We start from the raw sequence: 13,864 nt of genomic DNA, 5'->3' as shown, positions 1-13,864 counted from the left end.
GACCAATTAAAGTCCTGTTGAAGTTTGGTGACTGTGGGAGGGGAAGAAACAATTTCGTAAGTATTAGTATCACTTAAAAGGGAATTGACCTTACTAATATAGTCCTCGGTATCCATCACCACCGTGGCGCCCCCCTTATCAGCCTTCAAGATCTTAATTTGTTGATTCTTGGACAAAGAAACCAAGGCCTCTCTATGCCTTTTAGGTAAAACATCTATGTTCCCAGAAATTAGATTATCAACCACTAACCCTTTTAAATAATTTAACTTTAAACTAGGATTATTAAAATTAAAGAAATTAATATTAGAGATAGAATCAAGGAAGTCACTTTTAGTTGTACCTACACAGAAACCCATACCTAAATTTAATACTTCAAGTTGCTCTCTATTAAACACAGTAGAGGATAAATTGACCACTTTGTCAGACAAATAATCCCATTTGGAATTTTGCAATAAGTTATTCAGTTTATTTAAAATGGACATGTGAGAGAAACCCCTAGCATGAGCTACCTCACCTGCTCTTCTCCTGGCACCTTCAAACATATTTGATTGGAGAAGATCCTTAAGATCTCTAGAGGCTTGTCGAAGTTTCTTGTGACAAGTTTCAACCTCTCTCTTGGCCTTCTCGATGACGTCTTTGAGGAATAAACTGATGTGTTCCGGAAACTCCTGCCCAGCGAAGTTATCCAAGGAAAGCCCAAACGACGTAGGGATAACGTGTTCGTCTGCCACAGCTTTATGCTGAATAAAGCCAACGTTCCAGCAACTGTGTTTGGTATTCCACAATTTATTTGGCTTAGATTCACCATGGACAAGTTTCTGAGGCCCAGCCCGATTGACGTGGACCCAGAATCAGCCGATGCAGAGGACAAATGGATTATGTGGCATGATAACTTTGAGGCGTTCTGTGCGGGCATCAACCCGGACTTAAATCCAGATAAATTGGCCCTGCTTCGTGCTCATGTGTCTTGTAAACTATTTAAGATCATCAAAAGTACCACCACATATGCCACTGCCATAAGCCTGTTAAAGGCTAGATTTGTGAAACAGAAAAGTGAGGTGTTCGCCAGATACAAATTAGCCACCTGCAAGCAACAGAGTGACGAGACTCTAGACACTTTTTTTATGGATAACCTCAAAGGTCTGGCCTCGGAATATAGCTTCACTGATTATACAGCCTCTAAGGCTGAAGAACTGGCTATCAAAGATTCATACATCATGGGTATGGCATCTAATGCAATCCGACAGAGACTGTTAGAGAACTTTCACAGTTGTGAAACAGGCCTGTGCACTAGAAATGGCTCAACTGCACTCAGCATCTTATGCAAATGAAACAAAAACTGCAGTGGCAGCATTGCAAGATGATCAGGCAAAACCCGAAACGGATCCCAACTGTTTTCTAATCGAAATGAGCAACTCCCCGAATCCAAATGAGTGTGCTGCTGCCATCAGCGGTCAGAAGTGCTTCTTTTGTGGGACATCCCTACACCCCAGAGTCCACTGTCCAGCCAAGAAAACCTCGTGTTCCAACTGTCAGAAGGTAGGTCATTGTGCTTGTGTCTGCAAGTCACAAAGAAAACGATGGAACAATAATGTCAAATCAACTAACTCTAATCTTGTAGCTGGAATAGTCCTAGACACCCTCACACAGTCTACCCCTGCTTCCCTCCGCTGTGGCTGCAGCTTCTCCTGCACTATGAAGCGTATACAGAACTGTCTTACCTGTAGAACTGAACGGAGGTGAGGCTCTGGACGGGCTGGTTGACACTGGAGCATTTAAAAGCTTTAATGATGCCAAAGTAGCTAAGGCTATGAACTCAGTGACTTATCATTCAGCCTGCAGCATAACCATGGCTGATGCCAAACAGGCAATGAAACTTACCAAGTGTTGCAATTATGACTTAAGTGGAAGAGTATACCCTGAGTTCTGTCTGCACTTCATGGACGATTGCGTGGCTCCTATTGTTTTGGGACATGACTTCCTACAGTTAAACAGGAAAGTCAGCATAGACTTTGGTGGGACGCTTCCCCCTTTGGAACTAAGTATCCAGTCACCTTGTGCTCTGATAGCGGCTCAAATTGAACCATCAGCCATCTTCGACAATCTGACAGTCGACTGTCACCCGATACAGGTGAAATTCAGAAGGTATTCCAAAGAGGAAAGAAGTAAAAAGGCAGCTAGAGGAGAGCATCATCTCACCGAGTCGCAGTTCGTGGAGAGCTCAAGTGGTGGTCGTTGATTGTGCGACAAGAAAAGATTGGTCATAAATTACTCGCAAACCATAAACAGATTCACCAACCTGATTGCTTATACTGTTCCAGGGATCACCGAGATGATTGAGAAAATCTCTACTTACCACTACTTCAGCTCCATAGACTTGAAAGCACCATATTATCAAATACCACTGAACATGGCTGATAAGAAATTCACGGTGTTCAAAGTGGATGGAATGCTGTTCGAATTCACGCGCTTTTCTTTTGGAGTAACCAACGAGGCTACCTGATTTCAGCAAGTTCTTGACGAAATTATTGCCAAGGAGCAACTAAAGGGTACGTTCGCCAACATAGATGACATCCCGGTCTGCGGTCACACACGAGAAGAACACGACAGAAATATGAAACTTCAAAGTTCCGATGCCGTCCACCACAAAGAACAGAATCATTCTCAACATAATCGATGAGTACAGCAGATTTCTGTTCACATTTGCAACAGAAGAAACCTCAGCGAGTACTACCATTAAATGTTTGTCTATTCTCTTTTCAGTTTGGGGCCTGCCCAAGTACATTCATTCACACAGGGGACCTGCTTTCATGTCTTGAGAATACCGAAAGTTTTTTCATGGTCGTGGAGTGGCTACAAGCTACTCGTCTGCTTATAACCCCCGTGGGAATGGCCAGATCGAGAGAGCCAATGGAACTTTGTGGTGCACCATACGGCTAGCTCCTACTTATCTCTCCCTCTCCATAGAAATGTGGGAGGCTGTCCTGGATCAAGCACTACAAAGCATGAGGTCCCTTCTGTGCGTCACTATGAACAAAACACCGCATGAGCGCATGTTCCTGCACCCCAGGAAAGCAAAATACGGGCAGGAAGCTACATCGTGGATGACAGAAAATGAGCAAGTTCTTCTAATGAAAGAGGTTAGGAAATCCAAGTACGAACCTGAGGTTGAGGAGTAAGGAATCCACTGTGTCGACTCGTCACATGGCTTCTGCAGCTAAAGTATTCAGTCCAAACACCTGCTACAACATGTAAGAGAATGGTGAGACTCCCATCAATTAAGGAAATTCCCTCCTGCCTGGAGACTCCAGCCTGAGAACAGAAAGAAGTCGAGTGGATACAGAACAAGTCCAGGGGAGGGAGCTTGGAACTGAACCGCAACAAATCACAGAATCGATCACTCCAGGAAAGGCACAGTCGAAAGGAATACCTGCAGAAACGCCAACCCCAGAGGCACCTCAACGCACAAGTCGCACTAGGCTTCTCCTAGCTATCTCAGACTTTTTCCTTGGAGATGAGTGGGAGTAGTATGGGTGGTAAGTGTCCTTATGTCATTGTGATTGTTATGAATTAGTAGTTATAAGGCCAATTGTTACCATTTAATTTTGTGATGCGAAGGAGGTGAGCTTTGTAATGCAAGTGAGATAAGCTTAGTTATGGAATAAAATAAGTACTAATGAGTTTTGTAATGCAAATGTGAACCGAGAAGAATTGCAGTTGGTGTGAAATCTGAGTGAATTTATACTTTATTATGATGCGAATGTGTACTGTTCTGTACATTCTTCTTCTCAGTGGGGGTGAATGTGGTGTGAATTGGTAACTGGCTCTCTCTTACCAGGTATTATAATTGCTTCAAATATGATAAAGTTCACGAAAAATCATTGTCCCTTTCATTCTAGAATTAACTAGCATTTGCATAAAATATATTATTTAAAGGTACATACGATTCTTTTTACATTTGAAATTTCTCTACTTCATCTTTTAGATTTTATATATATATATATATATATATATATATATATATATATATATATATATGTATATATATATATATATATATATATATATATACTGTATATATATATATATATATATATATATATATATATATATATATATATATATATATATACATATGTATATATATATATATATATATATATATATATATATGTATATATATATATATATATATACAGTATATATATATATATATATATATATATAAACATATATATATATATATATATATATATATATAAATATATATATATATATATATATATATATATATATATATATATATATATATATATATATATATATATACTGAATGGTGATTAAATAGGTTGCAAAGCACAAAAAGGCGTAGGCCTACCCACTATTTCATTACCATTCATTTGCAGTTGATTGCCATAACTTCCATTTATTTCATTTATTTTTGCCTATCTGGCCACCTACATAAGATACCTTAGGTTTCTTATGCCGCGGGAACCTCTTCATGCTAACCACACCACTAGTCACGCTCGGCGCGGCCGAGCCCTTCGCTGCCCAGCGCCCTTTAGAGAGAAGAACGCTTTGTCACCAAGTCTCCCGTCGATTTGCTAGTTATCTTACTTTATTTCAATTATTGTCATCCTTTTTATCTGATAATAAGTATCAGTGATTAACTATAGAACCGCAGAAGACAGTTCCTTGGTGAATGGTGGCCAATGTTAGTTGCAATGATAGTTTATTAAAAAAAATTTTTTGTAGAAACATCTGTGGCAACGTGATATCAATTTTCACCATTGATGGCAGTAACTAAGGCTGACTCCAAATGCATAAGCAAAGGATAATGTGATTTGTAAACTATCTCTCTACTTTTATAGCATTATATCGGAAGTTATCACGATTTCTTTTAATAAAGAACAAAGAAATTTAGCATCTAATTAAATGAAACATAAATAAGACAAGCTGGTGTGAAAAAAAAAACGAAATCTAAGTTATATGCGTGTTTAACAAAATGGTTTTAGCCTTTTCAATAATCAAGGAAATATATTTTCCAGCTTTTTATTTGATAAATTGATTTGTTTGAATATCTAGATGGTTGTAGCCTAAACATAGACTTCCATTAATTAGGTTTCGTTATCATGAGCTTTATAAATACGTGCTTGGTTTATTACAATCTATAAACTGGTTTAGTAGGAATACGTTAAAAACATACCGTTGAATCTTACTCTCATGTATCAGTATGTAAGTTGCCAAAGAGATCTACATTTCATAATCTATTTCATAATATATATATATATATATATATATATATATATATATATATATATATATATATGTATATATATATATATATATGTATATATATATATATATATATATATATATATATATATATATATATATATATATATATATATATGCAAAAGAACCACAGGGAAAATGTAAATAGGAAATATAAGATTAGGCCCTGACTAGTTTCCTATTTTCATTGCCCTGTGGTTCTTTTGCATCTGAGCATCACGTTTCCCTGTGATTTTGACGCATATATATATATATATATATATATATATATATATATATATATATATATATATATATATATAGGTGTGTGTGTGTGTGTGTGTGTGTGTGTGTGTGTGTGTGTGGTGATTCCAGCACTCGGGCATAAATCGAGTATTAGATTTTATAAAATTTAGTTAAACGCGGATATAATTTGGATTTAAAAAATCTTCTCACACCAACTGGAGTCTACTTATATTTCATTTAATCAGAGGCTAGATTTCTTTGTGCTTTATAAAAAGACATTTTAATAGTTTTCGATGTAGCACTATAAAAGTAATTTACAATCACATTAGGTCGATCGTCATGAACTCTGGGCACAGTGTAAAATCCGGACGTCGGACGTCGGACGTCGGATGCCGTCCGGGAGAATAGAAAACCGCTTGTATCACCGGGAAAGACGCGAAAATACACCTCTTTTTTGTGACTGGTAATGTTTACTGATACTTTCTGTTATTTTCTGAATAAATGTTCGAAAAATATTGGTTAATTTTCATGTTATTGAGAATAATCTCAATCGGACGTCAACATTACACTATTTAACTGCCCGCTATTTTACCCTGTTAGGATAAAAGCCGGACGTCGCCAATCAGCAGTCACAGATAAGAATTTACCCGGCTGTAAAGTAACATAAGGAGAAAGGGCCTACCACTCCCTTTACCCTGCATTTAGTTGCCAATAGGTTTAGTATGATCCACTAACCAATTAAAATGTTGCCAACTTTAGCCAGACACAAGATACTACGTGTAAGAAATGAAGCCTATTTCACTTGAAATGTACTGAAATTTTATAAATCAATTTGTTTTTATTCGTTTTATAATAGCCTGTGCCTGTTGCCCAGTCAGAGCCACGGGAAGGCAGTTGACAGTCTAACCAACTAATCCACCACCCTACACCATATTATTTCCCATAACCATAAATATAAGCAAATATACTCAATTGAAAGAAATAATAAAACAATTAAGAAAAGGTAAATATTAAAATTAATGTAAAGGTAAATGTAAAAAGTTTTATCACAGACACAAAAAATTTCAAGAAATTTACAACAATGATATCCTAATTGCACTTGTCTCGACCAAACAAACAACATGTTAGAATAGTTTATTTTAAAAGTTACATGAGACTACAAGTAGAAATACAACAAAAGCAGTTTTACATATAAGCATGTAAGTGTGATGCAAGTGTGAGACGATGCACACACAAACCATCCAGGCCCCTCTTTTGTTTTTTTAATGTGCTGTTAATATATCACTTAGTACATCTGTCACAAATCCAAGTTTCATTTAATAATGTTTTGGCACCTTTATTACCACACACTGGATGATACCATGTATCACATTCTGGGAATTGCACTAATTTGTCAAAATAAAAATTTGGTCGATTGCATGGACAATCCATTTCAATTTTATGATGCGTGCTTTTCAACTGAATTGGTGATTTTCTGGAAATTTTTGGAAAAGGTTCAAATTTTTTTCTTTCTAAACATTTTATTAAGTGTGGTCTCATCTGGCTTTCATCATAGATCCATGGACTAGTTCCATCCTTTAATAATGATTTTAAATTGTTACAGCCAAATTCTACAGCATTAGCAATAGCATACACTCCACAGTCATTATTATTGGTCTGCAGCACTGGACTGTAACTGTAAATATGGTATTCAGTTGCTACTGATTCAGGAGAACATTTATTCAGGAAATAACAGAAAGTATCAGTGAAAATTACCAGTGTCAAAAAAGTGGTGTATTATGGCGCCTTTACCGGTGATACAAGCGGTTTTCTATTCTCCCGGACGGCATCCGACGTCCGACGTCCGGATTTTACACTGTGCCTGAACTCTGTGGTTCCTGCTGCCACTGAATGGTCAGCACTTGATATCACACATAGAGGACCGCATATATTAGTGTGCTACTGTTGTTAACACACATTAGTTGGTAGGCTATGTTACAGCTTCAAGTAAAGTCAAGTAAGTTAACTTTAAGATGGGTTATTCTTTAAAAACAACAGTGTTAACATCTTCATCACAGGAGTATAGCTGGTTTGGTCGGATGGCCATTCCGTATGATGTCTTAGTAATAACTGGCTAAAATATCGATATCACAAATATCGTATAGTCAGTTATCTCAGCATTTAAACACATAATGTAAACTAAACATTAGTATAGGAAGACACCTGCATCCGGTGGCGACACAACTCTTTCTCACGATTCGTATTTGTGTTTATTCTTCATAAAAATGTTACATTGCTGAGATCTGGTATTCGCATCCTGCTATGATCTGACTACAGCACTTCTCACACTAGCTTCTACTTCCGCAATGACCTATTACGTCATGTGTTTTAAACATGTAATATATGATTATTACACATATGTAACTACGAGGAAATTTTTTTTTTTTTTGATAAACAATTATTGAACTAACATTAACCATTCACTTGGGAATTGCCTTCTGCGGTGCTACAGTTAATCACTGATACTTATTATCAGATAAAGAGGATGACAATAATTGGAGTAAAATATACTAAGTGGCAACTCCACGAGAGTTTCCAACGAATTACGTACGATGAATTTTACAATTTGTTGCATCAGTTTTGATGCTGACTGTACCATGGTCTTTCACTGTCTTGGGGTAGAGTTCTCTTGCTTGAGGGTACACTCCGGCACACTAATCTATCTTATTTCCCCTCCTCTTGTTTTTTTTTCTTTAAGTTTTTATAGTTTATATATGAAAGGTTTATATTAGTATTGTTACGGTTCATGAAATATTTACGTTTAATTGTTAATTACTTCTCTTGTAGTTTCCTCATTTCCTTTCCTCACTTGGCTATTTTCCATGTTGGAGCCCTAGGGCTTATAGCATACTGCTTTTCCAAATAGGGTTGTAGCTTAGCAGGTAATAATAATAATAATAATAATAATAATAATAATAATAATATACCGCTTGCCAGTACATAAGAGATTGATGTTTTTCTTTTTTTCTGGGAGCAAAAACCATTAGATTTCTAAAAAAAAAAAAAAAAAAAAATCCTCTTTTCTGGACAGTCTAAAGGGTTTTCCGCTTATTTTCTGTTTAAATGAAGGTCAAATTCAGTGAAAGTACATTATTTACTATAAGAAAAAGTATTTTTTCTCCGTTTCTATAATATGTTCCATCTCAAAATACGGGAAAAAAACGCACTAGTAACGAAGGACGAGTAACTAGGTCAAAGGTTAAAACGGGAAAGGCAGGGGAACAATGGGTCGGAAAACAGCGCATACAGAGATAAAGGAAGGGGGGGTAGGGAGATATCTGAATAGGCCTACTACCTAGATGGATGATTGGTTAAGGGAAAAACAACGAACAAAAGAGTGAAAACATGAATGAACTAAATACGGAAACTAGACGAAATTAAAGTTTTATAAGACACAGAGGAGAGAAAAGGAACTAACCAACAAAAATAAATACAAACAATATAGGAAGATAAAATGGAATGAACGGTAAATAATAGAGAATGGGAATATAAAATGAGGAGATCATACCGAGAATTAACTGGATAAAAAAACTAGTCCAGGGTAAGTATTTATGTGAAACCGGGAAGGGATAAAGAAATAACTCAACAAATAAAACCAATATAGGAAGGTAAAATGGAATGAATGATAAATAATATTGAATGGGAATAAAAAATGAGAAAATAACACTAATAAAAAGAGTAAAAGGGGGAGTGGAAACTCCTGCGCAGGGGGCGGGGGATATATGCGCAGATCGGAAACTGATGAAACGAACGTACGTACAAATGGGAAAGGAAATAACAAAACAAATAAACCCAATATAGGAAGGTAAAATGGAATGTATGATAAATTATATTGAATGGGAATATAAAATGAGAAAATAATACGGTAATAAAAAGAGTAATAATGGAGAGAAACTCCTGCGAAGGGGGGTTATATAAGTGAAGGACGGAAGGTGGGGCGAACGAACAAACGAACAAATGGGTGATAATGTTAGCATGAAACGCTAACATTTGATCTACATCAGGTATGGAATGCTAACATTTAATCTACATCAGGCGTTGGCAGCACTGGTTACTGTATTACTACAAGAAATAACCTTTGAAACGGCTCCTCCCAAATATATCCAGGTATACTGATTTGTCTTTTTCTACGGTTATAATAAATACCAGAAAGAAATGTATAGAGAAGAAAAGGACTGAATTACGGTTATATATCGGTTCCCCAGTATGTTTTCCCCACCCAAAACCCCGAGTTCCCACTGGGGGTCCCCCATTATCGGCGGATATAGATGTATATATATTTCTGTAACTATTCATTTGCGACGGGAACGAGTGTTATTTTCGAAGGGAGCGTAATTTTTCCCATAAGAAAAAGTAGTTGGAATACTAGGATACATTGAGATGTAATAATATACAATGAAACCGAAAAGATAGTACTGTATATATCTATAACTTTTTACCAAAAAAAAAACATCATAATTTTTAAATTCAAAGCATATTGAATTGGAAGTGAATTCGATGGACAGAGTTATGTTAAAAGGCAGAGGAGGATGGTCACAGGAATGATAAACAAGAAGTGGGTAAAATTATAGTTACGGACAGTACCCCCCATTTGGTTTCATTGTATATTATTACATCTCAATGTATCCTAGTATTCCAACTACTTTTTCTTATGGGAAAAATTACGCTCCCTTCGAAAATAACACTCGTTCCCGTCGCAAATGAATAGTTACAGAAATATATATACATCTATATCCGCCGATAATGGGGGACCCCCAGTGGGAACTCGGGGTTTTGGGTGGGGAAAACATACTGGGGAACCGATATATAACCGTAATTCAGTCCTTTTCTTCTCTATACATTTCTTTCTGGTATTTATTATAACCGTAGAAAAAGACAAATCAGTATACCTGGATATATTTGGGAGGAGCCGTTTCAAAGGTTATTTCTTGTAGTAATACAGTAACCAGTGCTGCCAACGCCTGATGTAGATTAAATGTTAGCATTCCATACCTGATGTAGATCAAATGTTAGCGTTTCATGCTAACATTATCACCCATTTGTTCGTTTGTTCGTTCGCCCCACCTTCCGTCCTTCGCTTATATAACCCCCCTTCGCAGGAGTTTCTCTCCATTATTACTCTTTTTATTACCGTATTATTTTCTCATTTTATATTCCCATTCAATATAATTTATCATACATTCCATTTTACCTTCCTATATTGGGTTTATTTGTTTTGTTATTTCCTTTCCCATTTGTACGTACGTTCGTTTCATCAGTTTCCGATCTGCGCATATATCCCCCGCCCCCTGCGCAGGAGTTTCCACTCCCCCTTTTACTCTTTTTATTAGTGTTATTTTCTCATTTTTTATTCCCATTCAATATTATTTATCATTCATTCCATTTTACCTTCCTATATTGGTTTTATTTGTTGAGTTATTTCTTTATCCCTTCCCGGTTTCACATAAATACTTACCCTGGACTAGTTTTTTTATCCAGTTAATTCTCGGTATGATCTCCTCATTTTATATTCCCATTCTCTATTATTTACCGTTCATTCCATTTTATCTTCCTATATTGTTTGTATTTATTTTTGTTGGTTAGTTCCTTTTCTCTCCTCTGTGTCTTATAAAACTTTTCTTTCGTCTAGTTTCCGTATTTAGTTCATTCATGTTTTCACTCTTTTGTTCGTTGTTTTTCCCTTAACCAATCATCACTCTAGGTAGTAGGCCTATTCAGATATCTCCCTACCCCCCCTTCCTTTATCTCTGTATGCGCTGTTTTCCGACCCATTGTTCCCCTGCCTTTCCCGTTTTAACCTTTGACCTAGTTACTCGTCCTTCGTTACTAGTGCGTTTTTTTCCCGTATTTTGAGATGGAACATATTATAGAAACTTGTACCGGTTTCAGCATTCCGTATCTAAAATCAGTGGCTCAATTCCATGGTGATTTTGTTGATAATTCAGGTTATGTTGACCATTTTCTTAAATCTCACAATGTTATTCCTCAACGTTTAAACTGCCCCTAGTGTCGTGCGCTTTTGTCTCTTCCTTCCGAGTCCAGCAAGTTTCGACGTTTCCTTCATAAAAGTAAGTCATTCCTCAATAGTCATTATTCGTGTTTTGTGACCGGGGTCAGTGGCGATTCTAGGGGGGGGCCAGGGGGGGCCATGGCCCCCCCAGTTTTTTGGCTGGCCCCCAGCTTGGCCCCCCCAGTTTTTGTTTCCATATACTAATTCTAAATAAGCTTAGTTTAGGCATATATAATAATATAATATAATATATAATATAAATATATACCTTATAAATTATACAGTATACTATATATACACTCAAATATCCCATCCTATCACAATAACTAGACGTAATCACAAAAAAAAAAAAAAGATGGTAACGTTGCTAGATTAAAATTATTGGAATTTTTTTTACACCTCCGTCCTCCTCGCCCGCTTGTGTTTGTGTGACGCGAATCAGACGCGTATGTTTCTTCCATGTATGATGTGATGATGTGATCAGTACATGTAGTCCGTTTCTGTGAGACTGTGAGCCGGTCAAGTCAGTTTTTACCCGATTAGTGTCTTATTGAGTGTCTAAAGCATAATTATTTGTGCATAAGTGCATTTGAGCATAAGTGGTATTCATTATTTCGTCTCATACAAAGTGGGAGTAGACTAGTGGCTATGAGATATTCGATCTTTATGTACAGTATGTGGGTGTTTCACATAAGAAGCGGATACGAAAATAGAGTAAAAAAATAATTATACGAAATCTTAGAAAAAGAATGAGAAGAATCTGACAGGCGGGTGTAAAGTAGCAAACAATGTACACTAATTTTTTGTTATATGATGTAGGTGCAAACAATGTACACTAATTTTTTTGTTATATGATGTAGGTCTATATCCCAACTCAAGTTTTAACCCTTCAACCCAGTGTTAACCTTTTCACAAACAGATCTGACAAAAGCCAAATATAAATATTGTCGTTAGCCATATTTGAAAGAAAATAACTAAATAGGCCAAAATACAAGTAGCTGGTGAGTCGGTGACAATTAACCCCATTTTATTTTTACATAGAAAACAATTCCTATAATAATAAAAATCGTCTAGGCCTAATTGTATCATAATTTTTGTGATTCGTGAATGTTGGCAGTGATAGTGTAGGCCTATATGTGCATATATTTATTATACTGTATACATGTTATACACACACACACACACACACACCCACACACACACACATATATATATATATATATATATATATATATATATATATATATATATATATATATATATATATGTGGGTGTGGGTGTGTGTGTGTGTGTGTGTGTGTATGTGTGTGTGACAGTGTGTGTGTGTGCGTGCTGTCATCATCTTCTATTCTTCCAGTCGGTAGTCGGCAAAACCGCAAATTTTATCACATTTTTCTGTGGTGACAGGTGTGTTGTGTTAATTGTGAATTACGTGTGATTATTTGATTTAATTTATTTTTTTTTCAGAACTTACTATCACAGATAATTTTATTGTACTATAGACAATCATGGATAAATTTGTAATTAAAAAACGCAGTGAATGTGATACACCATTGACAGTAAACCTTGAATCTGATAAACCTGCTAAGAAGTCAGAGGGAGACTGTGATCGTGAAAGTATTGGCAATCCTGCAAGATCAAGTTCACATGATCATCCAACAAAGAAACAGAAAAAGGAAGATTCTGCACCAGCTGACATTTCTCAATCTGCTTCTGAGAATCCTATTCAGGTACGATTAAAAGAGTATCCAAGGCATAGTGAAGGAAAGTCTCATGCTCGGTCTTTTGTGGGGGCTTGGTTCGACAAATATGAATGGGCTGAATATTCTAAAGAACGAGATGCAATGTTCTGTTTTGCATGCAGGCACTTTGCTCCACCAACATATGGCAATGCAGATGAAGCATTCATAAAGAGTGGCTTTAGACGATGGAAGAAAGCACATGGAAAAGATGGTGCCATCGAAAAGCACATTTCCTCTCAGTGCCACAAAACTTCTTGTATTGCATGGGCGGACTATCAACGAAATAAAGCTGATAAAACATCAATTGCTCAGTGTATAAGTGAGGCATACCAGAAGAAAGTTCTTGAAAATCGTCATTACATAAAGACATTAGGTGAAATAATCCTGTTGACTGTAACACAAGACATTTCGCAGAGAGGACATAGAGAAGGTGATGATGAACTGAATCCAGGAAATGTTCGTAAGATTCTCAGATTCACTGCTAAACGTGATCCTATTATAGCTGATAGAGTAGAAAGTGGTCCAAAAAATGAAAAATACACTTGTTCTGCAA

The 13,864-nt window shown here is 36.4% G+C and overlaps 1 protein-coding gene across 1 annotated transcript; it reads left to right on the top strand.

Moving 5' to 3' along the window:
• The first annotated feature begins 806 nt into the window (after positions 1–806).
• LOC137653848 (uncharacterized) lies at positions 807–1,331 on the top strand. The gene has a single exon (XM_068387499.1). The coding sequence runs from the start codon at positions 807–809 to the stop codon at positions 1,329–1,331; it is 525 nt and encodes a 174-aa protein (XP_068243600.1).
• Positions 1,332–13,864: the final 12,533 nt, after the last annotated feature.

The sequence above is a fragment of the Palaemon carinicauda genome, chromosome 14 (assembly GCF_036898095.1).
Source record: "Palaemon carinicauda isolate YSFRI2023 chromosome 14, ASM3689809v2, whole genome shotgun sequence".
Taxonomy (NCBI): Eukaryota; Metazoa; Arthropoda; class Malacostraca; order Decapoda; family Palaemonidae; genus Palaemon; species Palaemon carinicauda.
Note: the sequence above shows the minus strand (reverse complement) of the source record. Positions and strands in the feature narration are given on the sequence as shown.

Bases quoted from the DNA above. Each gene is read 5' to 3' on its own strand.
- LOC137653848 (XM_068387499.1), top strand. From the start codon at position 807: ATGGACAAGTTTCTGAGGCCCAGCCCGATTGACGTGGACCCAGAATCA.